At 41.7% G+C, this 27,095-nt stretch overlaps 1 protein-coding gene across 1 annotated transcript in view; it reads right to left on the reverse strand.

Moving 5' to 3' along the window:
- ldlrad3 (low density lipoprotein receptor class A domain containing 3) overlaps nucleotides 1-27,095 on the reverse strand; it is a 90,105-nt gene that overhangs the window by 34,146 nt on the left and 28,864 nt on the right. The window contains exons 2-4 of the mRNA XM_049574565.1: nucleotides 18,831-18,977; nucleotides 5,132-5,257; nucleotides 2,097-2,231 (exon numbers count right to left, since the gene is read on the reverse strand). Of these exons, the coding sequence (XP_049430522.1) occupies nucleotides 2,097-2,231; nucleotides 5,132-5,257; nucleotides 18,831-18,977 (408 nt within the window). The remainder of the gene's footprint in view (nucleotides 1-2,096; nucleotides 2,232-5,131; nucleotides 5,258-18,830; nucleotides 18,978-27,095) is intronic.

Here is a 27,095-nt window from a genome sequence, read left to right on the forward strand (position 1 = left end):
GTTTTATTTTATTTTAGAGAATAAATGGTGTTGAAAAGTTTCACCGAGATTTACTGTGCTCATATTGTGAAGTCTAATGTGCGGCTGCAGCGGAGACACGTTTTGCCTCTTGAGTTTCGATCAAGTTTCTGCTGACTTCTCAGTATTGCTAACATTACTGTCTTGTGGGCTATAGATGCTGCCTTTTTTGTACTCTGCACTTGGCCTGTTTTGTTATTTCTGACAGACATTTTTTCCTACTTGCGAGTAAATCAATTTGACAGCAGCACCTAGACAGAGGGATAAGGATACACAGGATTTTTTTTTTTAGCAGAAGAAAACACTGACAGTGGTCCACATTTGATTGCCTGGGGTTATATGCACATCAGGCTTGGACTGCTGACAGAAATCATGTCGGCTTGCCAGTGGAAGTGCGGCTGAAGTGTTGACAGAAGCCGACTGTTGTGCCATGGTGGCAACAGCTGCCTGTGAGAAGTGAAGCTGCCAGTGGAATAAGAATGGCACGCCAAATGCAAGTGGTACCTGCCAGTGACTAAGATATACCAGAAGACATCAGACTCACTGTCAGGGATGTTGCCACTGCTATTTGTGCTGCAACGCAAAGTCAAAACAATGTCATCAGTGTTATTAGATTTCACAGCATTACCATAATGATGCTATGGCGTGAATTGTGTTGTAGTGAGGGATGTCTGCAGCAGCTCATGTCTTCTTTGGCATAAAGCTGAATCTGTCAGTGGCTTTTCTGTATCTTTATGAGCCGACTGCAGAATACATTTCCTAAGTGATGTTTTCAGAAATATCAGATGACGTGACATATTGAGTGTCAGAACTCCTCTATCATCCTGTTGATCCAGTTTAATAGAAAACCTGTAAATACTGTATCTACAAGCTTTCACATGTTCTGAAATCTGCTGCAAACTTCGCTGCCAGATTTTCAACAATTATAACCACAACAGACGAACATGACAATGGTTACCACCCAGTCTCATCTTTAAAATGCTGACGCTTGTATTGTTGTGGATGAACACGGAATGAAGCGAAGAAAGTGAACGAAGATAGAGACTATTATTTCACGACCCCCCCCTTTTAACTGTGAGAGAAAACAGATCCAGCTCAACCGGCATAATTGGTGTCTCTGCAGCTATTTTAGACTGTCTGCATCACAGTTAATGCTCCTGGTGTGCCGTGTATAGTGTTTATGACACTATCTTCAAAACTCTCAAAATCTCCACATTCTGCACATTTTTCTTTCTGCAAGTTATCAACTATACCATCTCATCAGCTTAAGCAAATCACACATGCTTCCTACAGTCAACCTGTTACTGGTGCATATCTTAGACATCATTTTTGTATAATATCCTGCAAAAAGTGTAGTTCAGGAGATAATGAACATAGACATCAATACACATACTGTCAGCTTTTATAGTACATATGGTCCATCTGGAGTTATAAAGTAGACAGCCTGTGATTTAAATCCAAATCTTTCAGTTCTGTGCACAAAATGTCTATGTCTGTAGAGTGAATTTATATTTCACTTATTAGTGTTTAAACATAGTGTCACAGCATATCATTTTACATGCTGTCTGTAAGGTATAAGGTATTTTCTATTCTTGTAACTTCCTAATTTGCTACTTGCTGCATACATCACTATTTTTTGATGAATTTTACCACTCTCACACTGCCAATATTTGGCATTGATCCATTTCAGTCCCACTGCTATTTTTACCTCTATTAAGCACATCCTGTTAATCAAAAAGGTCCCACTTTACATGTTCTGGATGTAGCTGTGATTGAATTTGCTGTATCCTTTCACAATTTGCTGCTGCAGCAGTTCAACATGCTCTAAGGAGTCATTAAAGTTTCTTCCTGTTGCTTTTTCTGCTTTGAATTTTGATGAAATGTGTCAGTATAACAATCAAACCCTCAATAAAAACAGTATGAAATGTGTGAGTTAAAGGTTAATCAGAGGGATGAGGAGTGTCTCTGCTCTGCTACAAATCTGCAACCTGTGTCTGATTCTCAGTGCCTGAAGAGACGTTGTGCTTCATCTGTCTTTTCTAAACACACAATGTCATACATTTGACTTAATGACTTACCTGCTGTAGTTAGGCAGAGCTCCTCGTCGCTGTTGTCCTGACAGTTGTCCTGGCCGTTACACAGGAAGCTGCGGTCTACGCAGTGGCCGTTTCGACACTTGAAGCGAGCCTCTGAGCACACCAGTGGGTTGCCTGCTGGGGTGGAGGTCAAAGGTGAAGTGTAAGTTCAAATAGGGTAACTATGAGAGGTTTTAAAGTAACTTGAGAAACAGAAGCAACTGAGCGCGTGACGGAGCAACACATTTCAGAGCATGATGAACTCATTTAAAAGCCAGTTGAATTAATATTCTGTTGTGGTAGTGTGTGCAGTTTGTTAGAAGTCGTTCTGTGTTAATCCCATACAATCATCAACACTGATTTGATAAAAATTAAAGAGGAAAACATGGGTATTACAGTGTCATGGGGATTTTCATTGAAGAAATTAAACATTAAAAACAGTGGGGGTTAAAGCAGAGAAACATTTGATGTGAGGAGTCTGATAAAAATCAAACCGGAAAAAAACATGTAAGAAACATTCAAAATCCTGCCCAGCACTATCACTTCCTATTAGCACAAGTTCTGGTTTGGTCTTTGTTCTAGCTTCTACAAAATGAGGCAGAATTATCTTGTGAGAAGATCCAGACAATTACACAGTGGTGACGCAGTATGTGCTGGGAGCGTGGAGCAAAGCTCCATTTAAATGGCTAGATTAGATTTGTGAGCGTGGTGCCCTGCGGGCGAGGAACACTGCCTCTGACAATGGTGAGTGATCGGCTTGATGCATGCTTCCCACTGGGAAAAGCAGGGAGGGGGTCATGTGAGGACAAATAATATGCCTGATAATGCAGACTGCACCTGGATCCCGCCGTTCCTCTCCTTCATTTCAATACGGCATGTGTATTCACCTGTCTAAAAGGCACAGCTGGACCCTAGGGTGCAGAGTCAGGAGCTACAAGCAATGCAAACAAATAAAGATGACTCAAATTTTTTGAAAGGGTAATAGAATTTTCTACATCGCCATTCATTCATTGTCACCACTATTACTATCGGCTCTATATGCGGGATTTGATAGTGAGCGGAGGGGACAGCTTCAGTGCAGAAATTGCATTCTTTATAGAATGACACTCTCCTTCATTTTCCCCTGAAAGGAGGGACATAAAGAATACCTGCTTCACACTTTAGAAAGTCTGAGCAATATAATTCTGGCAATAAAAAAAAACTGAAGCCGAACAAAATAAAAGAAAGAAAAAAAATCAACTGACAATCTCAGAGCACACTGTTCAGAAGCAAATCTAAAAACGGCAACAGTTACATGATTATATGTGCGCTGTGCCTCTGGAAAAATACTAAGCTCTTTGCTTTTAAAAATTAACCACCCAACCTGCAAAGATGGAGACTGGGATGTCAGTTCAATTTGTAAGTAGGGTCTTCATGTTCTTTGTCTTCATGGTGTAACACAATGAACATTGTAGATCGGAGAGGGAGGGAAGATGAGAAACCAGAGAGATGGGTAAGATGTGCAGAGGTGTGGCGATTGTTATCTTAATTGGATATCTCTATTTTTCTAACTACCTCTGCTGCTCCTAAATTAAATGAGTCACAGAGTGCCATTTTTCCATTATTTCACACTGGCCCATTCAAACTATATGCAAATATTTTTCTGGAATGCACCGATGAAGCATATTAAACAGGCACTCTAGCTGTTTAGTAATGCAGTTGTTGTGGGACTCAAAATTATGTCACAATTGAAACAACAGAGGTCGGGATATCTTACTTTTATTTGTGTAGGCCAAGCTTCAAAAGCACTTCATCGTTCACTCCCCACAATGCAACCAATAGTATCTTAATGTTTAACCTCTCCTTGCCTGGTTAACGAAAACATTTTTCAAACTCCACACCCCATGTTTGTAATTCAAGCTCTCTGTTATTCATTTACAGTCTCCAGGCCCCAAGCTGAGATAATCCTGATTGCATCACCATGACATCATTACAGTTGCTTTCTCACAGTTGATAAACCTCCTCCAGAGCCACAGAGGAGCCTACAATTATAGCAGTAGTAGTGGTACCACACAATGAGTACACTTGTAAACGTCCAGTGTGTATGATTTAAGGGGATATATTGGCAGAAATATAACATAATAAGTATGTTGTCTTTAGTGTATAACCTGAAAAAAAGAATTGTTTAGTCTTCGTTATCTTAGAATGATCTGTTTATGTCTGCATAGGGAGCGGGACCACCTCTATGGAGATCGCCGTGATGCACACTGGCTCAAGACAGGGCTATTCACATTTTTGCATCGACCACTGTAAGAAGCCCCACCGTGACAAGAGTGTTGGAAAAACACATATTTTTTAAAAAGTCAAACTGCCTTATTCAGTGTTTAAATCACTGGGTCTGTTTGTTTTGGAGAGGAAGAGACCTCTGCAGATAATTCAGCTCACGGTAAAACCTCCTGAACGGATGAATCTTAGGTTATCAGAGAAAAAAAAGTGAGCACAGATTAGCAGGTGCTAGGCTAATGGCCTATCTCCGACATGCCAAACAGTGTCGGGGAAACACTGATTTGTAATCTGACACTGCTTCATTCATTGGTTTTACCACTTTAAATCACTGGAGTCTGTTTGTTTTGGAGAGGAGAAGACCTTTGCAAACAATTCGGCACACAGTAAAAACCTCCTGAACGCCTGGATCAGAAAAAAGGTGAGCACATATTAGCAGGTCTGTGTGTTTTAGAAAGGGAGTGACCTCTGCCAATAATTCAGCTCCCAGTAAAAATCTCATGAACAATGAACACTGAAAGAATCCTAAATGCAAGAAGTTTCAGCCGGTTGCAACCAATCCTCATCACTAGATGCCACTAAATCCCCCTAAACTGTACACACTGGACCTTTAATACTTTCCCACCACTGGCTGCAGGAGCAGTACAGTAGCTGCAGTTTAAACTGTCATGACTTCTGGGGGGAGGGCAGTACATCATTAAACAGACCATGCCTTCTGGTGCACATGACATGAGACAGATTGCTATTATTGGAAATGGCTGTCGTGTGAGACTCACTGCAGTTCTCCTCGTCACTCCCGTCGGGACAGTCACTGAAGCCGTTGCAGCGGAAGCGTCCGATGATGCAGTGGACACCATTAGCACAGGCGAAGAATGTAGGGGCGCACTTTGACTTGACCTTAGCTAAGGACAGATGGGAGGAGAGGGGGGGAGTGGTGGAAAGAAAAACAATGGATTAGTCTGTGGATGATGTAGAGATGATGCAGCAATTCTTAATGCTCAACATGATGTTTTATGACATAAGGAACCTTGGCTGTTGCACTTAGGAAGAGAGGGACCCACGACTAAGGCTGGCAAAGTTTTCCTAATGTTTTTATGGTAGAAACATAACAGACACAACTGTATGTTCTTGAAATTACAAACCCTTTAACCATTAAGCATTGTACAGGATTTAAACAGTCAGCTGCTTTGTTACAGAGACCAATTAGTTCTCAGCTCATTTTGTTCTATAATGCTTATCTTTGCGTTCTCTCAAGTATGACAAGTAAAGGCTAAGATCCTGAGCACAAAGTACTGATAGGGGAAGAAAACAAGTTAATGACAAAGACAAAGGGAGCAAATCGTGTGGGAGAGTGTTTGTATGGATTCTGCCATTGATCAGCCTAAGCAGGCCACGGGTCTTATCTCCCAGGACAGGCCTGACTGAGACTGAGTGACGAGCCTGCAGAACATCAATGCCTGGCATCCTCCGTTTAGCACTAGCCCCTAGTTTTAACTCAAACACATTGATCTTCCCTGGCAGAAGGAGAAAAACAAGATTGCAGGTAGATGCAGGCAAAGACATCAGAAAACAAAGGACCTCGCTTTAGCTCGATTGCCATGAAGTTAGAATTTTAAAGTCTGACGGCAGCAAAAAAAGACATTTAAAAGACAGTGTGCTCCAGCCGTTGGAATTTACAGTTTATAATAATGGGCCACAGCTGTGTGAAATACAGCATCGTCGCTGAGACCTCTGTTTCTCCACTCTGGCCATTGTTAAACTGCTCATGGATTATTCCTTTCCAGAAATTTGCATTATAATACAAGCTTAAACTTGTAAATTTGGCTTTGTGTGAGAGCTGCTCCTGCTGTAATCGTACTTATTGGAGACAGAGAATGGGAAAAGCTACCAAATTACGCCTTAGACATTATTGTGATACTAGTTAAAGGAGACTAGAAGTTAATGCCAGTGAGGGAACAGCATTACAAACATTTTAAACATTACAGAACAACAAAAGGATGGAACAACCCACACACTCAAACATACACACAGGGAGGGGGAGAGTGAGTGGGCATGCTAGACATCTCAAAGCAAGCCACCAAACAGTCTTTCTGTTTTTTCTCTCTCGACTGAATACAAAGGGTGGAATTGGCCTGCTCATAGGTTGGCATTGTGCCGTCTCAAATGCCAGGGGCGCACATTTTTCCCTCTACAATATATTGTGGTAGGCTGATTTATGAGCTCTTTCAAGCTGCCGCGATTATGTGTAGCGGGGGGGGGGGGGTTGCTGGGCCTAACAACCACGAGGGTTTGGAGCGCCCGTCTCCAGGATGAAATGTAATCCGCTGAACATGGGAGGAAGCTGGGATAGCGCCCGATCTCTGTGTCTATAGTCTGGGAAACCTTTGTTTACCTGGACAGCAGAGGCCCTAACCACCCAAAGCTCATTTCGTATGGTATATCACATTCATTAGAGTCCAGGGAGGAAAACATGGCTTGGAGCTGGAGCAACACATAAAAGAAAAGACACAAAAATATGCTTCTGTAGAAAGGGGGCGGGGGTTTATTGAAATTCATTAGGCCACAAACAAAGGCAATAACATAATATTACACTCCATTTATTTTACATGTCTTGGACTTTGCTTCTGCTCCTTTTGATTCATGCCTATTGTGAGAAATAAAGCAAACATGTTCTGGTCTTGTGGATAAAAACATAGTTTCTTTTTTGGAGGATGCAACTTTCTTCTTCTCAGCATGGACATGGATCCTGACATGCTTTTGTTCATTTGCTTGGCAGGCTTGGCTCGAAGGACAGCCCTGTTATTGCTCTGAGATCCCTCATTCACTCCCCTCCCTCATCCGAATCCTCATTACCACTTCTACTGCTGGCAGGATTCATCTGACCCAGTGTTTGTGTTCTAAATTAGCTCAAAAGTCACATGAAGGGCGAGCTCATGAAGGGAGAGTCGTGGGTGGGAGAGACAGCACTGGTTGGAAGGATAGAGCTAATGTGCTTAGCTGTATTCTGGGGATGTGTGGCCCTTTATAGCTTTAGCTGAGCAGTTTTTCGGAGCAAGAGGAGGAAAAATTAATTAGAAGGAGCAAGTTGGGGGTGGAAGACAACGTTAAAAAACACAAACTTATTATGTTTCCTTTGATAATCCTGTGAGGACGTCCTGCTTTATTTCAGGTCTGGGACTTGAAATTCAGGTAGTGCTGATTCATTTCCGCACCTCTGTCTTCCTCCGCAGCCGATAACCATACATCTTATCCAGTTTTCATCCCTCCTGTCATCGCTGTGTTTCTAGGTTTGAACTGCGTTAGTTCCGTGCCAAATTCTCCTTCTCTTCTCTGAGCCTTTGTAGAAGTTGTTTACGAAAAGCAGGCAGGGTGTTGGGCGGCTTCCAAACTTAGTTCCAGTGTTCAGCTGAGCAGCACAAATGAAAACGAATGAGGTTAGCAGTCGAGCTCGATTCCTTGAGGTAAGACTATCACTAGCAGAAAAACATGGTTGGATCACACCGGAACGCACAGTTGGAGGACACACAAACAAAGGCACGAATACACACACACACACACACATACACACACATGCCTCTCTCTCTCTCTCTCTCTCTGTTTTAGCATCTCCTGCACAATTACACACACACACACACACACACACATAAACACACACACTAAACTGAGGTACCTGTTATGACACCTGCCTGAAATTTCTTCCGCAAAAACATTTCTAATTAAGGATACTGAACTGTACTTTCTCCAAACATTCATACCTCATTTGTTTTATTTTCACAGATTTAAAATAACAACAACAAAAATCAAATGTTTCTTTCTAAAGTAAAATAAAGTTCAAATCTAGGCCAGGGAGCGGAGCACAGTGGCATATTTTGGGTTCAAGAGTAAATCATTTCATAATCTAAAATGAAGATGAAACAGAATACTACCGTTTGTCTCTTCTTCCGCCGTCTTTATCTACCCCGCGGCTTCGGCATTTATGTCAGGCTGAATCTGACAGCACAACTCCTGCTGCAGAAAGTGTGTTTTGCTCTTCCCCCCAATATGCACCTCTCTGCCCCTCTCCACACTTCTCCCCTTTTCTCCCGCTCCTCACTTCCCCAGAGAACTGAATAACTTGTTCGGCACAGGTAGGCTTGGTCGTGATGGGCATGCATGATTGACAGAGTGAGGAGAGAGACTGGAGGAAAGAGACTAACAAGAAAAATAAATAAATAAATAAAAAAACAGCACGAGTGGAGTGAGTGGGAGAGAAAAGAGGCCTGCAAAACAGCTGAGGACTTCAAAGGTTTCTCTGACCTTGTTGGGCATTTCTTAGGGGAGGAAATCAATAGGTAATGGAGTCAGGATGTAAGCAAGGAGGCCAAGGGTAGTTTCAGTCTAGAGGGCTCCGGGATCAAAATAATCATTCCGTGCGTTTCACTGTCTAAGCTCACCTTGCTAGCTGTACAATACAATAACCATCCATGTGCAGGAAGAGGCATCGCTACATTACAGAACTGCCTTCATCTCAAGGGCCAAGCATTTACGGGCCACTGGAGTTCTGCAGAGCCATCCAACTTCGTGCTTGATGAGGAAGCAAGTGCGGCTCGTATACCATAAGGCGGGCGCAAGTGCAAAAATATCAGCAATATTTCAACACCTCCCGATAAAAGGGGAGGGAAGCAAGGGCATATGGTGAGAGAGCAGCGAGTGATCTGTCAGATAATAGCCCCGCTGCAATATTCATCATAGAAAGCAACGTGCTGCAAAAATTGCCTTGTTTGAGCTGGTAGCGCCTGACGTTGTATTGTAATACGACAGGGCCGCATTTCGTATTCCTTTGAAGATTTCCGAGCAATCATTTTTGCCTAATTTGTGACTATCGATCGCAGAAGGATAGCATTCAATCTAAAAAGAGAAAACTGGAAGAGGAAAAAAGACAGCAGGAGACAGAATCAGAGTAAGAGACTGTATGTAAGACCCTAATCAATATTTCATCCCTGTTACTTGGTATTAATTACAGCAACTCATTGATCAGTCAGCCATTAAGCACATGGGATGCACCAGACTCGGTCCCATTAAACCTCCCTATGCTTTCCTAACTTTTCCTGCTATTAGTGCTTCATTTTCTCTTCATTTTTTCCTCCTCCCTTTTCTTTTCGCTCTCTTGGGCTACAACACACACACACACACACACACACACACACTGAGACATGCTCCAAGCCTCCAAACACCTCCAATCCCACCTGCTTCTTCTTCCACCGTGTCCTCCTAACAGTACACACCCACACAAAGACATAAATACAAACACAATCTGGGGCAAAGAACACCTATGCACAATGAAGCTGAGCATGAATAGTAGACAGCCAAAGAACAAAAACATATCTGTCAGCGGTATATGGCTCTTTTGTGTTCGAGTCAGTGCATTGGTCAATGTTCTTATCGCATAAACGCACACTCCTAATCTTAGCAACCCCTTCCCTACACATGGTGGGTTTGAGGAATTGGCAGCGTTGTAAGCCTCGATATCTAAATCACAACCGATCTGTCTCAGGAGTCCTTTTAGCTATTTCCACCCCTGCTGTCTAGGAGAACTTTGTTGTTGATAAGCATTTAGCAGCTCCTTTTGAACTCAATATCTCGTGGGCATTTTGTGGAGGTCAGTACACAGAAAAACAAAAAGCACCATTGATGTTGCTCCAGGCTTTGGCTGTGTTATGACTGCAGAAAGCAATAATGTGATAATATTCCAGTAATCCAATGAACTGAATTCATTTTGCTTCCGAATGTTGTGAAGAGCTAACAGGATCAATAAACAGTGCATCGGGTAATGAAAACATCAAATGGCTTTATCCCTCTTTGTTGTGAAGTATTAATAGACTTTTAAACTAACTGACAAAACATCAGCCCCCGTGTTTGGGCCTCCAGCATGCTGTCCTTCCTGTGCGGCTGCCAGTGACTGAATGAAGCAGGACAGGAGTAAGAGTCGCTGGACAGTGTAGAGCTGGGCAGGCAATATGGGGAAAATCAAAAATCACAATATTCTTTTACCAAATACCTCAATATTGATCAGTGATTACTGAAAGTGATTAGTGACCTGGCTGCTCCTCCGTTAAAACAGTTCATACAGCTGCGCTCAGACAATGGGAGGACATCTAGGATGACCAACAGAGGTGACTGTGCAGTACAGCACAGGTCTACTGAGTTTGGTAGATCAGTCTTCTTTGTTAGAGCTACAAACTATTGGAACTGAGTACCACATAAGATAAAACGGTGCAACAGCTTTGTTGGTTTAAAATTTAACATGAAATTATGGTTACAGTCAACCCAATCATGAACCCATCACACATGAACTCAAAAACTTGATCTAACATTAGGAAATCTTGTTATATCTTAATGTTGTAGCTGTATTGTTGCTGCTGTTGTTAAAGTTGCATTACCCTGATGTTGTGTTGTCTTGCTATTGTGTGTTATAGTGAGACAAAATTTGTTTCAGTTGTTACTACCTGTCATGCTTAGGCCTCTGTGCTCAATACGTGGAACGTCTGATACCCAGTTTTTGTACCCCTACGTTCACCTTTCAGGGTACCCCACCTATAAAGGAGTGTCTCCTGCCTTATCGCTCCCCTTTTGCTGTTGTGCTCTGTGGGAGAGGTAAACGACATTGCTCTTGTGGTAATTTCTGTGTTTTAGCACTGTTGAGATATGTTTATAACTTCATTTTATGCTAACATAATCTTGTGTCGCTTAATTTGTGCACGGGCTGGAGTTTGTATGACAGAAGATTTTTGTTTAGCCACTTGTTTTTAGGTATGTTTTCTGTGTTTCATTGTGCTTAATTGAATGTAACATGGCACCCTTTTGCTGTTGTGCTCTGGGGGAGGGGAGGGGCTGGAGTTTGTATGGTTGTGTTTGACGATGGATTTTTGTTTGGCACTTGTCAGGCATAAATGGAGATCACCTCTGAAGATATCCACGCTCTGGGCCTCTTTATATCTACACAACGCGGACAACACTAGAGTCTACCAGTTACATATCTTCTATTTTGTGATTGTGCTTTTTATATAGTAGTGTCTTTTATTAGGGAAATTATTTTCTGTTTCCTGCCCAGGGACTACAGATGGAAATTAGCTTATGGCTAAGTAACTGTGTATTGTCCCTGTTAAATGAATAAAAAATAAATAAAAACCTATAAAGTTGACTATTAGTGCTTTCACAAAATATCTACACAATGAGATTTCTGACAAATAATCATCAGTAATGTGGATATAATGACTAATAGGCAAGTCTGGTAAGTTCAGAAAACTGCATCACTTTAACACAGCTTTAAAATCAGCAGAGGACAACACTTATGATATTGCGATATCCAATCTCATATCAGAACACTGACATGATATCAATGTATTGCTGAACCCTAGTACAGTGCATTCCATATAATGTACAAATACGCCAGGTTGCAGCGTATCTTAGAAAGTAAATTAAGTTTGCTTAGTGGCACAAGTGACAGAATATGTCCATGTTTGGTGAATATCCCCTCATAAAGAGTTTTGTTGAAAGCCAGACTGTGTAACTTTTGCTGAGCAGCACTACTGTGGCCACAAGTGTCAATTAAAGAATGATGGTAGTTGCTGAAATGTGTAGCTCAAGTACGCAGAAGTCATGAAGTCAGCGAACTGACTCTGCAGTGTCAGTTACACAGCAATAGGCATTTCTCACAGCAGACATTCTGACTTGCAGGGAAAGCACAGGTGTTACTAATAACACTAATGATGGCTCTGTTCTGTTCAAGTGCCCCTGTGACAGTGAGCAAGCATGCAGGATACACGGATCCTGAAACCAAAGCACCTAAATGGAATCAAGTCATCATTCATTTTATTATTTACACATGTATCAATCCTACTGTGATATGTCAAAATGCCTTCTGTGAGGAAGGCCCATGGTCGTCTAGAGTGTGCTAACACTGGCTACCATTAGCTGCTGGTTATATCAGACCAAAAATGGCTGTTGCAGTAAAAAACTCCAGAGTGTACTGAATTGAGCAATGGCTCATTTTATTGCTTATGAATTAAACGTCTCATTTGATGTGGAAGATTCTGTTATTTCTTTTTTTTTTTTAAGTTTCACAGTCTCGCTTTAGAGCCTGAATGGCTAAAATGATCCACTATTTCATAAGAAAAAGAGAACTGAAGTCAGGGGAAAAGTTTTTTATCTACCCCATAATATTTATTACTGGGTGACTCATCAGATTTATCTTGTGACCCCACAGAGAGGTCTCAGTGTGTCCTCATACAACTGTTTGTATAAAATCCTGCAAAAATGCTCATACAATGGTTCATATGGTATGTAACCAATTAGCACCCCATGAATTATGCTATTTACTTAACCTAAAGTTATATGGGGCCTCCCTAGTGTAGTGGTTAGAGCACTCTTCTTCCACGGGGAAGGTCCAGGGTTCAAATCCTGCTGGGGTCGACATCAGCAAAGGTATGCAGTCACCACCGCCAAAACAAATGGGATCAGATTAATCTGAGCCAAGTCCTCAATGAGGGTGCATCCCCAGCCTGTCATAGACAGGAAGTTCCAGACATAATAGCAGATTCAAATTCAACCTAAAGTTATGTACTTAATATAAAACTACTTATGTTAGGCTTAGTCAAGTAAAGTTACTTTAGTTAGGTTTAGGAAAAGAGACACCTTAAAATAGCTCAATGTTCACTTGGTCTTCATGGTTCCAAACACCGGTCTCCTTGGTGTAAGTCTTGTGTTGTTTGACCCATCCATCGCCCCAACCTACCCCATAACACAGACTTTCAGTCTTTATAGTACCTCTTTCTTTACTCCCGCATTGGTCACGTGATCACCAGCAATACATGAATTACTGGCTCATTATTATGTGGGTTATGTGGAGAGCATGAGAACAGCCTGGGGGTCTCAACCACTAGGTTGGGAAGCACTGCACTTTAAGGGGGCTTTAACGTATTCTTATGAAGAAAATGTTGATTGCACAAAGTAATGTCTATAGAATAATGACACTATCTGCAGTTAGACTGGTTCCCTATAAGTCATGGTTTCACTATGCAATTCTTTCTGCCACTGGATATGATCTCCCTGGAAAATGAAGGCCTGATTTATGGCACAAAGGAAGTGCATCAACCATTTAGCAACCAAAACAAAAAGAGGATAGCACTTTTGTTTGTTATCGACAGCTATCCACAGTCACCAAAGAGTATCAGAGTAACTTTTTTGCAGTTACTAGTGGAAATGGAAGACAGTGGAACAACCAAAGTAAGTGTGGAAACTGTGCTAGGCTCTGCGGAAAATGGAAAGCAATCTGGTTATCTTTGCAACAGCAGCACCAACAATACACCACTTTAAAACATTGTACAGAAAAGGGAGGCTCAGCCAGCAACATCCTGCTTGTAACTTGAAAGCCATGATTACAGGCAATGTCATTTACATATTGAGCAAGTGGCAAGACAGGCACATTAGCCTTGATTAAAGACATGCAAACTATTTTTGCATGAGCAGAATACAGAAGGATGAGCAACCCTTCTGTGCTGTGCTCTTATTGTTGTTTTTTAAGAGCTACTGGCTTGCTGACGGTCCTCCTAGCTAAACGCAGAGGTAAAGTTGAACTTACAGAGAAGTTTCTAAGTGCAGAATTCTGAATACATGTTTTCCTCCTCGCTGAGAGGCCATGGCCTCCGCCTGCAGGACCGCTAGTTCAGAACAGTCATTTCTGTGAAATGTGCTTCTCTGTATTTTCTCCCTCTCCCAACTGTTCCCCTCGTCTTTGATTCCCCACTTCTTGCTTTATACATCATGTCCACTCACCCTTTCGGCCCCACTACGCATCTCTCCACTCTCGCCTGCTCATGCCCTGCCCAGACAAGGGCAAAGAGGCTAATCCTGGCTCTGAGGCCCAGTAAGCTCAGTCAGCTCTCCTCCTTCTCTCCTCTGTCAGGATCCATTTTGTCTAACACTCTCCCAGGCTGTCGTTATGGACACCAGAGAGCAGGGTGGTACTTTTGACCTCTTTGTGTGAGGAATTAGTCAGCAGCCTGTCTCTGAATCATTGCTTGAAAAACCCTCAGACCTGCCAACACATATACATACAAGCACATCCACGTAAGGCAGATGCTCAATCCTGGAGACACTATAAGAACGACTGATATGTTTTTATCGAAAATTCAGTTATGCGGTGCAAAGCAGAGGTTACACTAAAAAAAAAAAAAGAATCGGACTTGATTAAAACGATCTGTAGGGGGGTCCTGGCCTTGCGCAGCAGGACAGTAATACAATAAGCTGCATCTTTAATGCAATAAGACTCAAGCTGGAGATATTGCGTCTCTTCTCTCAGCACAGACTGTTATTCAAGAGCCAGCAAAAACTATTTACATGACTCAAGTTGACCCTTGTGCTGGAGGGGACCGGAAGAACAAACAAACAAGAGAGGAGCAGTGGGGCTTGGGAGGAAAGGAGAAGGCTGTCTTTTCTAGGTGAATAAACATTCCCCTGACCAATAGAGGGACAATTCCTGGCCTATGAGGCATAGCAGACTGGGACACATCTACAATGAGTAAATAAATAAAGGAGAGCAAATGCAGGCCAGGTTTGCATGATTCTATCCTGACCCTCTTCACCCTGCGATAGCACTGGAATAAAAATACACTCAGGTCAACACAAAAAGCAGAAAGAAGTTTATTTCTGCTGGTGAAAGATGAAAATCTGCCAGACGGTGTCATCTTGAGTTCATGTGTGGGCGGTTTGGTCTTGGGATGCACTGTACTGATTGGACCAATATATCCCAGTGCGTGCGAGCGAGTGTGCTTTGCAAAACTGTTCAAGTTTTATAGATTTCAAACAGATTCAACACAAAATTGATATCTCCGTGTTCCAGCAAGTAATTTGCAAATCCAAATTGATTTGTTCTCCTTGGTGATTCCCCGTTAGCTACGTGGATTCAAAAAACAAAATTCTCAATAATGAGACTCCAGGGAGATGTCACCACATACAGTATGACCTTTACCTCGGGCTCTGCGTAAGTATTCCTTGGATCAGAGACACCCACATCAGCACAATCTGCTGGCTAAACAGCATGGGCTTACAGGGGATCTACTCTCTAACTACAGCTGTCTTCTGGTGCAAATGTACATGCTAAAAATAGAGACTGGATCTGGACCAAAAGATGTGGCAGAGGATTTTATAGGTTCACATCATAGACTGTATATAAAATGGACATTGTGTCTCCACTTCCTCCCACTATACAAAAAAATAAGCCATAGTAGCCTATCCCTGACATGGCCACTGTCATGCTGCACTGGTGATGTCATTTGGAGCTAACACTTGAACAAATACCATCGGTTTAGAACTACCTAAAGTGACAGGAACCATCTTTGTGAAAAATTTGACGTGTCCCACGTCCCATTTGCTAACATGGAGGGTCGGGATTAATGACCTTTTACTGCAGCCAGCCACTAGGGCGTGATCGAGATGCTTTGGCTTCACTTTGAGTAGCTATCACATTGTCCATCTTTGTTTGAGTAGCTATCACGTTGTCCATCTTTGTTACACAGTCTATGGTTCACACACAATGTTACATATATGCATCCATCCATCCATTTTCATCCACTTATCTAGGGCCAGGTTGCGGGGGCAGCAGGCCAAGCAAAGCCCCCCAGACGTCCCTCTCCCCAGCAACGCTTTCCAGCTCCTCCTGGGGGAACCCAAGGCGTACCCAGGCCAGAATGCCTACATATATTTACATATATACTATATAGCACGCAACTGGTGGGTCGCGGGTCCATTCTAAAAGGACCTCAAGTGACTTGCGAACATGTCAAGTTCCTAAAAATACACTTCATTTTTGAAGTACAGTGAATTCCTGGCACAAGCTTTTATTTTAAAGTGCCATTTCCTGCTGTAAAGTGAGTGACTAACGGACAGCTACATGACAAAGACAGCAAACTAGCTTCAGAACATGGCCAAACCCAAGTATGAAGCTGAATGTATTTAACTGTGTGGACCTTGAACTAATGACTGAATAAGGAGAATAAGGAGAATAATGAATAAGGAGAAATCTGGACCAGGTGGGAACCACTGCTATATAGTATGTAGGGACAACAGTTGAAAACTGAATTAAATTAAAAATTAGCCCTTAGCTAACACTGGCACATTTACAGAAATGTTTATTGATGAGCACTCTCCCCGTAAAAATAACATCAGAAATAAAGAAATAAATGTGTGCTGTGTTTGTGCTACTTAAAAATTAACTAATTAAGGTAAAAAAGTGGTCAAAGAAAAGCTGCAAACCTCCTGACAGAGGCCACCTGCTCATATTACAGAGAAGAGGAAATTCAATATCCTGTGATGGTCAACACTGCTCTGCCTCCATGGTAATGACTGATTGCAAAGGACAGTGGCCAGACACCATCAGATACACTGTCTGATTTCCAACTTGGTTATATAAAGGTGAAAAAAAAGAAGTCGGTTTAATAGCAATATCCCACTAAATGAAAGTATTTTTTTTACTATTTTCTGAGAAGTCTGCATTGAAACACACAGTTCATGGAGCCCAATGACAGAAGGAGAATAAACTAAGTCAACAAACTGTCTTTCAAGTTGGTAAATTTACCATCTCCCTCTGTTAAATATATATATATTTAACTGTGAGTGCGTGTGTTTTCTTAGAGGGGGGTGTCTAATTATGATTCTGCTTGCAGAGAATACAGTACTGCAGTCTCAAAGCTTCCAGGCATTGTGTTCTCCTCAGATAATAGACATCCAGACAGAACTCCTGCTGTAGCCACCATAATGAGTCCTCCTCTCTACCTCCTCTCTTTCCCTGACTCCCTTGTCATCCCCCCTCCCTCCGCCTGTCTGTCTGTCCCTGTAGAGCCCCTAATGGAGCCAGAGGTCTGTCTGGGGATTTTTGTGAAACAGTCGCCGGAGATATCGACTGACAACTAGCCATCTATTTGAGGATAATAAGGCCCACTTATGCCAGAGCAGATAATGTAGACGTCGACAACAAACACAAATAGTCCTCTGACAAGCGAAGAGGCAAGGCTGAGTGTGATGCTTTATGATAACTTGCTTTTTATCTTTAGCGGTATAGCATGTAGTGTCAGCAGCAGACAAAAAGTTTTGCTCGTCTGTGGGTTCAAAGTGAGAAGTACTCGAGTTGGATTTGATTGAGGGTGTAGCAAACTGACACACGAACTGCGTGATTTGATTAAACAGGAACACTTAATGTATTTTGATCCTGATGCAATTAGTCCAAATGTACTGGAATATTATGTTTCTCAGTCTGACAGTTGCTGACAGTTTAAGGCCATTGAGTGATGAGAATCTGGGGCACAATACCTATCCATCTTAGTAGTGTAAGACTTTCTTTAAGTTACAGTTACCGGGAGAAGTGAAGGTTTACTAAAGAATATTGTCTAGGACACCACTAGAAATGTTCTACAATATATATATATATATATACATATATATATACATATATATACATACACATATATAATTTAAAGTGGCCCGGAAGATTGATGACTGCAAAGTTTGGCTATGCGTGCTGTGTGTGTGTCCGGATGTGTGTGCTGGCATGCCATGGGACACAACTTTGTCAAGAGTAGTCTGCCTGTTCCCTGAGCTGCCAACAAGAGAGAACAGTGAGAGAAGTGACTGCTGGAGGAGGACAGGAGGAGAAAAGAAGAAAATGAGAGGGGTGACAGAATAGAGAAAAAAAACCATATGTGATTTTTTTGGCAGGGAATTAGCTTTGTGAAAAAAATAAAATAAAAATCTCTGCAACAAGAGGGTTATGCTTTTCTAATTGGAAACAAGTCTCTGTGAAGCAAATTACAAGCCAAAAGCCAAAAATCATCAGATGAGATAGGCGAGGAGGAGTGAAAATGGGAGTGTGAGACGGTTAGAGAGATGAATATATGGGGAGATGGGGGTTTCCATTCAGTGTGGCCAGGCCTCAAAGTCAATCTTCATCAGCAATCCCATCTTTGTGTGGAGCTCTGGCTGAGATGGGAGGGGGAAGAGGAGGAGCAGCAGAAAGATCAAAGCCGACTAAAAGTGAGGATCAAAACTGAACTATTACTGTAGCCTTACAGTAGAATTATGCATGCGCTACTATTTCTACACGCAGACGTAATCGGCCTTTGCTTTGATGGTATTAAGTTGTGCCCTGGTGCTAAACTGAGGCCGTGGGTCTGGTGGGGAGGAGGAGGGGTGCACGCTTGTGGGGGGAGAGGCAAGGATTGAGGAAGGAAGTTCATTTAAGTTGGCAGAGAATTAGGCTTAAATGGCCCTTATGGCTCTTTGTGTAGGGATGGGAGAATGTTAGATAGCGAGAGGAGTTCAGGAGTTGAGAAGACATGACGTGACTCTAAATAGGCTATCTGGCTTCATTGCTTTAAAGCACAGCTAAGGGCTGGAGAAAAAAAAGAGAAAAGGATTTGATAATGGAGTCTAAACTGGACTTACGACAGCCTTTCTCGTCGCTCTTGTCAAAGCAGTCAGGCAATCCGTCGCACTGCCACCCACCTGGGACACACTTCCCATCTCCGCACATAAAATTTCCAGGGATGTTGCACTCGGTGGTGAAGTTATTCCCTGGGAGCAGCTGGCTCTCTGATTGATAAACAGATAGGATGACACAGGAAGAGAGAGACAGGAGGACAACAAGAAAGATTATTACAATCTGACTCCATAAAGAAATTAAACAGGTGGAGGGATATTGCATTGCAGCGATATTCATCAACCCAGTCAAAATGGAAGAACAAGTTATTATCTCTGTTCTCTAAAGATAGAAAAATAATAAAGGCAGTGGCTCTCTTTAAAAAGCTATATCAATCTACGGGCAAATAAACAGAGGACGATCTCATGAATACAAAAGCAGAGGAGGTCATGCAGTGTTAACAGTATTGTGGGTGTACGCGTCAAGTTTAGAGCTGGGCAGTATCATAATCGGGCAGATAAGGAAACAAACACCAAAGAAGGCTCACATACAAACAAAGCACATATTTATGTCTTGAACACAGATGCACAGATACGCACAAACACACCAGAAATAAACGCATTCAGCAGAAAGCATGTGCCCCGAGCTCGTTCGGGGCATTTCTAGTTGACGCAGTGCAGCTGTGGCATAATGGGCTGGAATGTGAAACATGGCCTTTTGGCTGAGGTTTGACACTATGCGGAGAGCAGTTTAGCTCGTAAACAAAACTATAGGGCGGTAATGAGGAGTTCCGGGCAGATCTGGGAACACTTTCATGCTGCAGTGCTGAAGCTGGGTTCAGCTGGTATAGGCCACTTCATTACACTTAAGAGCAGGACGCAGGAGTTGTACCTGCTGCCAAGAGGTGTAGACTTTTAAGCCTTAAGTGACTATGTGGTTAACCAGTAAAGTGACTGACTGGGTCGCACTATATATTTCTCTTTCTTACGAGGCTCCAATTGTGAAGAGCAGTGATGTGAAAATAAAAAAAGGTGCTACACTGAACAGTTTTCTCATGTCCATACTATCATTACTAACTGACCATTCAAACATAAGGTTGCACAGAGATTAAACATAAGAGAACATGCTACTTCTTTTCTTTTGATATTTCAAAATAAAGCTCTATTTAATCATCACACAGACACATTCTCGATGAGGCAGTATTCATTACTTAGGGATCCATTGTACTATGGTACAAATATGAAACGTTTGACCTTTAAGTGTTTGTGAATTCATAACCAGAGCTCACAGGTTCACAGTTAGTTGATATTCACTTAGTAGACGTTGCCAACTCCCAGAGTACAGCTGACACATTGAAATCATCACTTCTTACATCATCCCTCTACTGCTGCCCTTTTACTGCAGCAGGTTGTGGAAACCATGTATAGATCCTCACATAAATGAGACGGCACGACCCCTCTGATCCTCTGTGGGGATGATGCAAACCTCTCTTTTGTCTCTTGCAATATACAGAAGGGGAAGTGAGGGATAAAGAGAAAAGGCTCTTGTAATTTATGAAGGCTGGAAAGCTTTCCAATTATCAGTTCTTATTGGTGGGAGAACCCGCCAAACGCAATTGTCGATGACTACATGGCATGCAAAGAATATTGTTGCACAATAGTGATTACTTCCTTTGCACAACTTACCTGTGTAGTGTAATACTGTTTGTCAGTAACAGCAATCCCAAACAGGAGCAGAACATATACTGTAGAGCTCAGCTGGAGCCTATCCCAGCTGACATCGGGCGAGAGGCAGGGTACACCCTGGACAGGTCGCCAGACTATCGCAGGGCTGACACATAGAGACAAACAACCATTCACGCTCACATTCACACCTACGGACAATTTAGAGTTATCAATTAACCTAGTCCCCAATCTGCATGTCTTTGGACTGTGGGAGGAAGCTGGAGTGCCCAGAGAGAACCCACGCTGACACGGGGAGAACATGCAAACTCCAATACAGAAGGGCTCCCACGCCCGGGATCGAACCGGCAAACCTCTTGCTGTGAGGCGAGAGTGCTAACCACCACACCACCATGCCGCCCTGTTGTTATACTATGTTGGAGTATATTGTTGGTATACTATGTTGGAGTATATTGTTGTTATACTATGTTGGAGTATATTGTTGGTATACTATGTTGGAGTATATTGGCATATACTATGTTGGAGTATATTGTTGTTATACTATGTTGGAGTATATTGTTGGTATACTATGTTGGAGTATATTGGCATATACTATGTTGGAGTATATTGTTGTTGTACTATGTTGGAGTATATTGTTGGTATACTATGTTGGAGTATATTGTTGTTATACTGTGTTGGAGTATATTGTGGTATACTATGTTGGAGTATATTGTTGTTACACTATATTGGAGTATATTGTTGTTATACTATGTTGGAGTATATTGTTGGTATACTATGTTGGAGTATATTGCTGTTACACTACGTTGGAGTATATTGTTGGTATACTATGTTGGAGTATATTGTTGTTATACTATGTTGGAGTATATTGTTGTTATACTATGTTGGAGTATATTGTTGTATACTATGTTGGAGTATATTGTTGGTATACTATGTTGGAGTATATTGTTGTTATACTGTGTTGGAGTATATTATTGTTATACTATGTTGGAGTATATTGTTGTTATACTATGTTGGAGTATATTGTTGTATACTATATTGGAGTATATTGTTGTTATACTATGTTGGAGTATATTGTTGGTATACTATGTTGGAGTATATTGCTGTTACACTACGTTGGAGTATATTGTTGGTATACTATGTTGGAGTATATTGTTGTATACTATGTTGGAGTATATTGTTGTTATACTGTGTTGGAGTATATTATTGTTATACTATGTTGGAGTATATTGTTGTTATACTATGTTGGAGTATATTGTTGTATACTATGTTGGAGTATATTGTTGGTATACTATGTTGGAGTATATTGGCATATACTATGTTGGAGTATATTGTTGTTGTACTATGTTGGAGTATATTGTTGTTATACTATGTTGGAGTATATTGTTGTTGTACTATGTTGGAGTATATTGGCGTATACTATGTTGAAGTATATTGTTGTATACTATGTTAGAGTATATTGTTGTTGTACTAGGTTAGAGTATATTGTGGTATACTATGTTGGAGTATATTGTTGTTATATCATGTTGGAGTATATTTTTGTTATACTATGTCGGAGTATGCTGTTGTTACACTATGTTGGAGTATATTGTTGTACTATATTGGAGTATATTGTTGTTATACTATATTTGAGTATATTGTTGTTTTACTGTGTTGGAGTATACTGTTGTATTATTTTGGAGTATAGTTCTCAAAATGAATGTTTAGCTGACAAATCTGTGACATTTAAAATCAAAATAATCTTGACTGCTCTGATTCCAAATTAAGGCCCAAAAAATGCAGAGTAAATAAAGTCTGCAATAATTTGAATTGAATATTAGACCATCAGAAGAACATTTACTCAATTATTATTGATTTACCTAGAGAATAGCATAGTAGAATAAACAACATAAAGCATGGGCATATATTATTATCTGAATGACAGATTCAGGTAATTATTTATGCCCGCCTCTGCCTCTGATCCCAGTGGTGGCGCAGAAACCATTGCTTGTAGACAGCAATTTACCATGGTGAGTCATCCAGGTATATGGGGAAACAACCAAATGTCAATTCTTTGCTATCTATCTTTGAAAACACCACCATCTTCACACAATCTCCCCTAGCTCATCCCCTCCAGTCCTCTTTCTGCAAAAGGGACCTACACAGAGATGCATACTTTAGTGAGAAATAGAGAGGAGGGGAACATCGACACAGTAAAGTTAGAAGGTTATTTCACATATACAAGGTAGATATTCCAGAAACGACTCTCTTGTTTACCAGCTGAATCTGACCATTATGCATTTACTTCTCACACTTTGTATGCTATGGATTCCTCAGCAGCCAGCAGCTTTTATGAGGGTTTACAGACCCACATTCGTACACACAAACAAGTGTGATTGGGGCCACTCAATGTCGACAAAACAACTAAACAAAATGCTATGTAAATGTCCATTCAGACGCACAAAGAACAAGCGTAGGAGGGAGCTGTGTAAAAATGGCTTCAAAGAGCTGGTGGTTCGAGAGGCATCAGGTTAATTGGAGAGTTGCTTTGAGAGCATGAGAGAGAAAGAGAGGGAGCACAGAGAGAGGGCGGTATGTGTTGTGTGTGTGTTTGAGAGACGGCCAAAAGGAGTGAATAAAGAAGGTTGACAGACAGCTCATCTTTTCCCATGAGTCTCTGACACTGCCAGTAGCGAACCTTTGCAGCACTTCTTGCATCCAGGTTCCTCTTTTGGCAGGCTTGACACATCTTATTGCAATACCCCTGTCATTCTATCGATGGAGTACAGCGGTTTACCGTTGAGGTAATGAACATACCCACCTCATTACCACGGTAAGTGTGGCTACACAGCTCACTACTGACTGTTCTATGAGCTTGTTAGCAGAATAATAACACACTGCTGTTCTCTGTGGGCACTGCAACGCTCCCAAGGTCACCTGGAGAACTTGAATGGACATGACAGCGTCTATGCATGGTGACTCACTCATTTATCCTATATGCTTTTAACTATTATATTGTGGATATCTCGGGACATTATGCGCAGCTGCAAAAAACTGCTGTGTACAACTGTGGTCACACAGTGGTTGTGTGAGGGAGAACCGGAGGAGATAAGGCTGGGATGACGCTGGATGTCTGTGTATCTTGCTGGGGGAAGTGTAGACCAATTACTCAGGGTAAATATTGACTATACTATCCTTGCCTCTGCACACCCACCCTCTGCCTCCCACCCTTTCCCCACCCTCCACCATGCCTGTGTCCACTAAGGCCCTATTTAGACTGTTAAATCACAGACCGTGGAATCTTTCAGGCATCAGCTGGATACTTTTTTTTAATTAGCATTTACATTTGCGCTCCTTCCGAGAAGTTTCACCGGTTCACTCGGGGTGAGATTCTTCCCTCTCTTTTCCTCCCAGCTGCTGTTGCTGTTACTGTATATATAGCATGCACCTCTCTTACCTCAATTATAATTTGAAACAAAAATGAACTCCCAGCATAAACACGAGTCTAATTTCCCAGTGGTTCTGAATAATACTGAAATCACATTTGGAATATTTTTTTTTTCAATATTTTCCAACGGCAAAAATCATCCCTAATGCAATCGTTCCCCGCCTCATGTTGAGTCATAAGTGACATGCAATATGAGCACGACTGCTGTGCTGTGTTGGATTATATTCAGAACATAAGGGCACTAATGAAAGCAAACATGTCTCATATTTATGCAAGGTTTAAAAATCCCCTCCAGATATTTTTAAGACCCACAAAAAAAAGTTCAATTACCTTGCTCAAAATTCTCATAATTACATCTACTCCCTCTCCATCATTAGAAATCCAGATCTATGAATATGCAAGTACGTCTTGTTTGATAAGCTAAATTGCAGAACACAAGATTTGTCTTCCTTCACTGACAGGTTCATTCTCAGTCTAGGTGCACTCCACAAGTGTTCACATCACACCTCTGTAAGTTGCATACTGGACCATCAATGGCCTCTAGGTGACTTACAATGTCACAAAGTCTGGCTTGTTTGTTATTAGATTTAAGGTGAACATAGAGTAACCTTGCTCCCTAAGCATAATGTGAAAACATCCTTCTCGTGTCACGCTCTGCACATACATCACTGTGCAAAGTGAAGGTCAAACAACCAAGAGAAGTAACAAAAAGTAAATCAGATTTTAAAGGTGCCCTGTGCAATTTTTGACCACCAGTAGTGCTGTACACGCATGAGAGTGGCATGACACACCTTCCTGCTTCCAACTTCAAGCTATTCCTCTGTTTTTGGTGGCACTGCAGAAAGACACATAGTAATGTGCCTGCCAAAACAAAGGAAAGAAATCACTGAAGACAGATGTAAACAACCCGGATTAAAAATATCCCAAAAATTGGAAGGAAGCCGTTCAATGTATTTGTCAGGTGAGTAACAATTTAAGTACAAAAGAAAAAAAAAAAAACTTAATTTAGATGAAACCTCTTCAGGGCATCTTTAATCAAAACAGGCATTTCTGGTTTAACGCGAGGAATAACTCATCCCACATTAAAATAAAATCATGAAATTAAAATGTTACAGATGAGTCTGGTTCTTGATGTCTGAGTGTCTCTTGAGTATTTGAGTTTTATATTTATTTTAAAAGGTGATTACTTTTCACATAAGTGGAATTGAAAAGATCAGTGCATCCACAATCTCTTAAAAGGCTTGTCAATTATTCAATATCTTTGACCACTGTTGCCCATTTGAATGAGCAAAAAATTAAGGCAAAGCATAAATGGCAAGCTTCCAACTGTTATTCCATGATTTTCCATGGGTACACTTCATACATAATGACTCTGGAAATGGCAGCCTGGAGACTTCAGTAGACCCTAAGCAATCCTCTGAATATGCAGATATGGGCTGCGCAGAGCAGCAAAGCCTAGGCACCCACGTGAATATTTTTATACCAAATGTCAGTATGCTGCCTGAACAATGGACAGCTAATTTGGTAATCAAATCTATATTACTGTCAACAGAGTCAACTGAAAATTTATAATAAAGCTTGAAGCATACAAAAATGGCTAAGGCTGGAATGGTTCGTGTATTTATACTGAATCATCATGGTCCAGGAGGGCATGGTCTGGTGCACAGAGCCACATGCAGAATACATGGCACTGGTGCAAGTAATGTGGAACCAAAGTTCACAAGCGCAAGCTCCGCTGGGAAGACTTTTAGTAGTTAGCAAAAAATGCTGAGGCACAACAAGCTGATTAGCAGGTGGGTGAGTCATACTATGGTGAGTGCAAATGAAACACCAGAGTGAGATGACAGACCCATCTGTGGGTTTCTGGTCGGCTACATCAGCAACAAGGAAAGGGTTGTGTAGAGGACGGTGCGTTGCCGTATCTCCACTGCTGTATGTGAATGGAAGCACATCGAACATGCTAATATGCTAACAATTGGGGCGGCAGTAGCTCAGTCAGTTGGGAACCGGAGGGTCGCCTGTTGAAGTCCCCGTCCGGACCAAATATGGAGCGTGGACTGGTAGCTGGAGAGGTGTCAGTTTACCTCCTGGGCTCTGCCGGGGTGCTCTTGAGTAAGACACCGAACTCCCCCAACCGCTCAGGGCGCCTATCCATGAGCAGCCCCCTCACTCTGACATCTCTCCACTTAGTGCATGTATAGGTCCTGTTTGTGCATGTGTGTGTATTTCGGACCTGTGTGTAATTGACAACAGAGTGAAAAAATGGATTTCCCATCAGGGGATTGATAAAGTATTTCTATAAAAAACACATTCACCAGCATCACCCAGATGTGCAGATCACAGGGATGATTTGAATGTGTTAAATATAGCTGAGGTGAATATAATTGCAACTCTATATACAAGTTGTATAAGAGATGCTTTTCATTCTTGACCTGTTGCTTTTAGAAGTGTTTGCTTATTGTTCCTACAGTGTCTGTCTGATGTTCTGTATAATGTTCCTTATCTTTATAATGAAAATAGTTTACCAAAGTTGCCAGTGGGCAAAATGCTCTCAGTCCCCAGCAAGAGAATTCTGGCACCAAACTGTGAATTTTGTGTGCCATTACATCCCCATTGGCTTTCCTTAAAGACCCTCCTGGGTATGTCTGGATGTAACTGCAGCTACAATACTCTCCCAATTCAAGGAGACAGAGAGAAGCACTGTGTGGTGGTGGGGAGGACCAAAAAAGATGCCATGATGAGTCAACACAACAGCATGTAGAGAAACATGTAAAGAGTTTCAGCTCACTGAGGACAGGGAGAGGTAGTGAGCAGATGAAGGGGAATAGATGAGAAGGGAGGGAAGATGAAGATTCAGTTGGACGTGAAGTCACATGGAACATGTACAGTATGGAGTGAAGAAAAAGGTAGAGGAGAAATAAAAAAAGGAACAGTGACTTGGACAGTAATATCATTTTCTACTCTCTGATTCCTGGTAATAGCCGCCCTAAGCAAGTTCTATTCCCTGTGCTGTGCGCATGAAAGGTCAGTGATATAAATCTATATCTGAGATGACTATTGGCTTGGCTGTTACTGCTTTAACCCCATCTTCCTCAGCAGGCTTAGATATCTGACCTGCATTGATTAGCCCTCGGTGAAAGGTTGAGCCTCGGATTGAAACAGCACCAGAAAATTGATTGCGCTGC

Source organism: Epinephelus fuscoguttatus, linkage group LG4, assembly GCF_011397635.1.
Source record: "Epinephelus fuscoguttatus linkage group LG4, E.fuscoguttatus.final_Chr_v1".
Lineage (NCBI taxonomy): Eukaryota > Metazoa > Chordata > Actinopteri > Perciformes > Serranidae > Epinephelus > Epinephelus fuscoguttatus.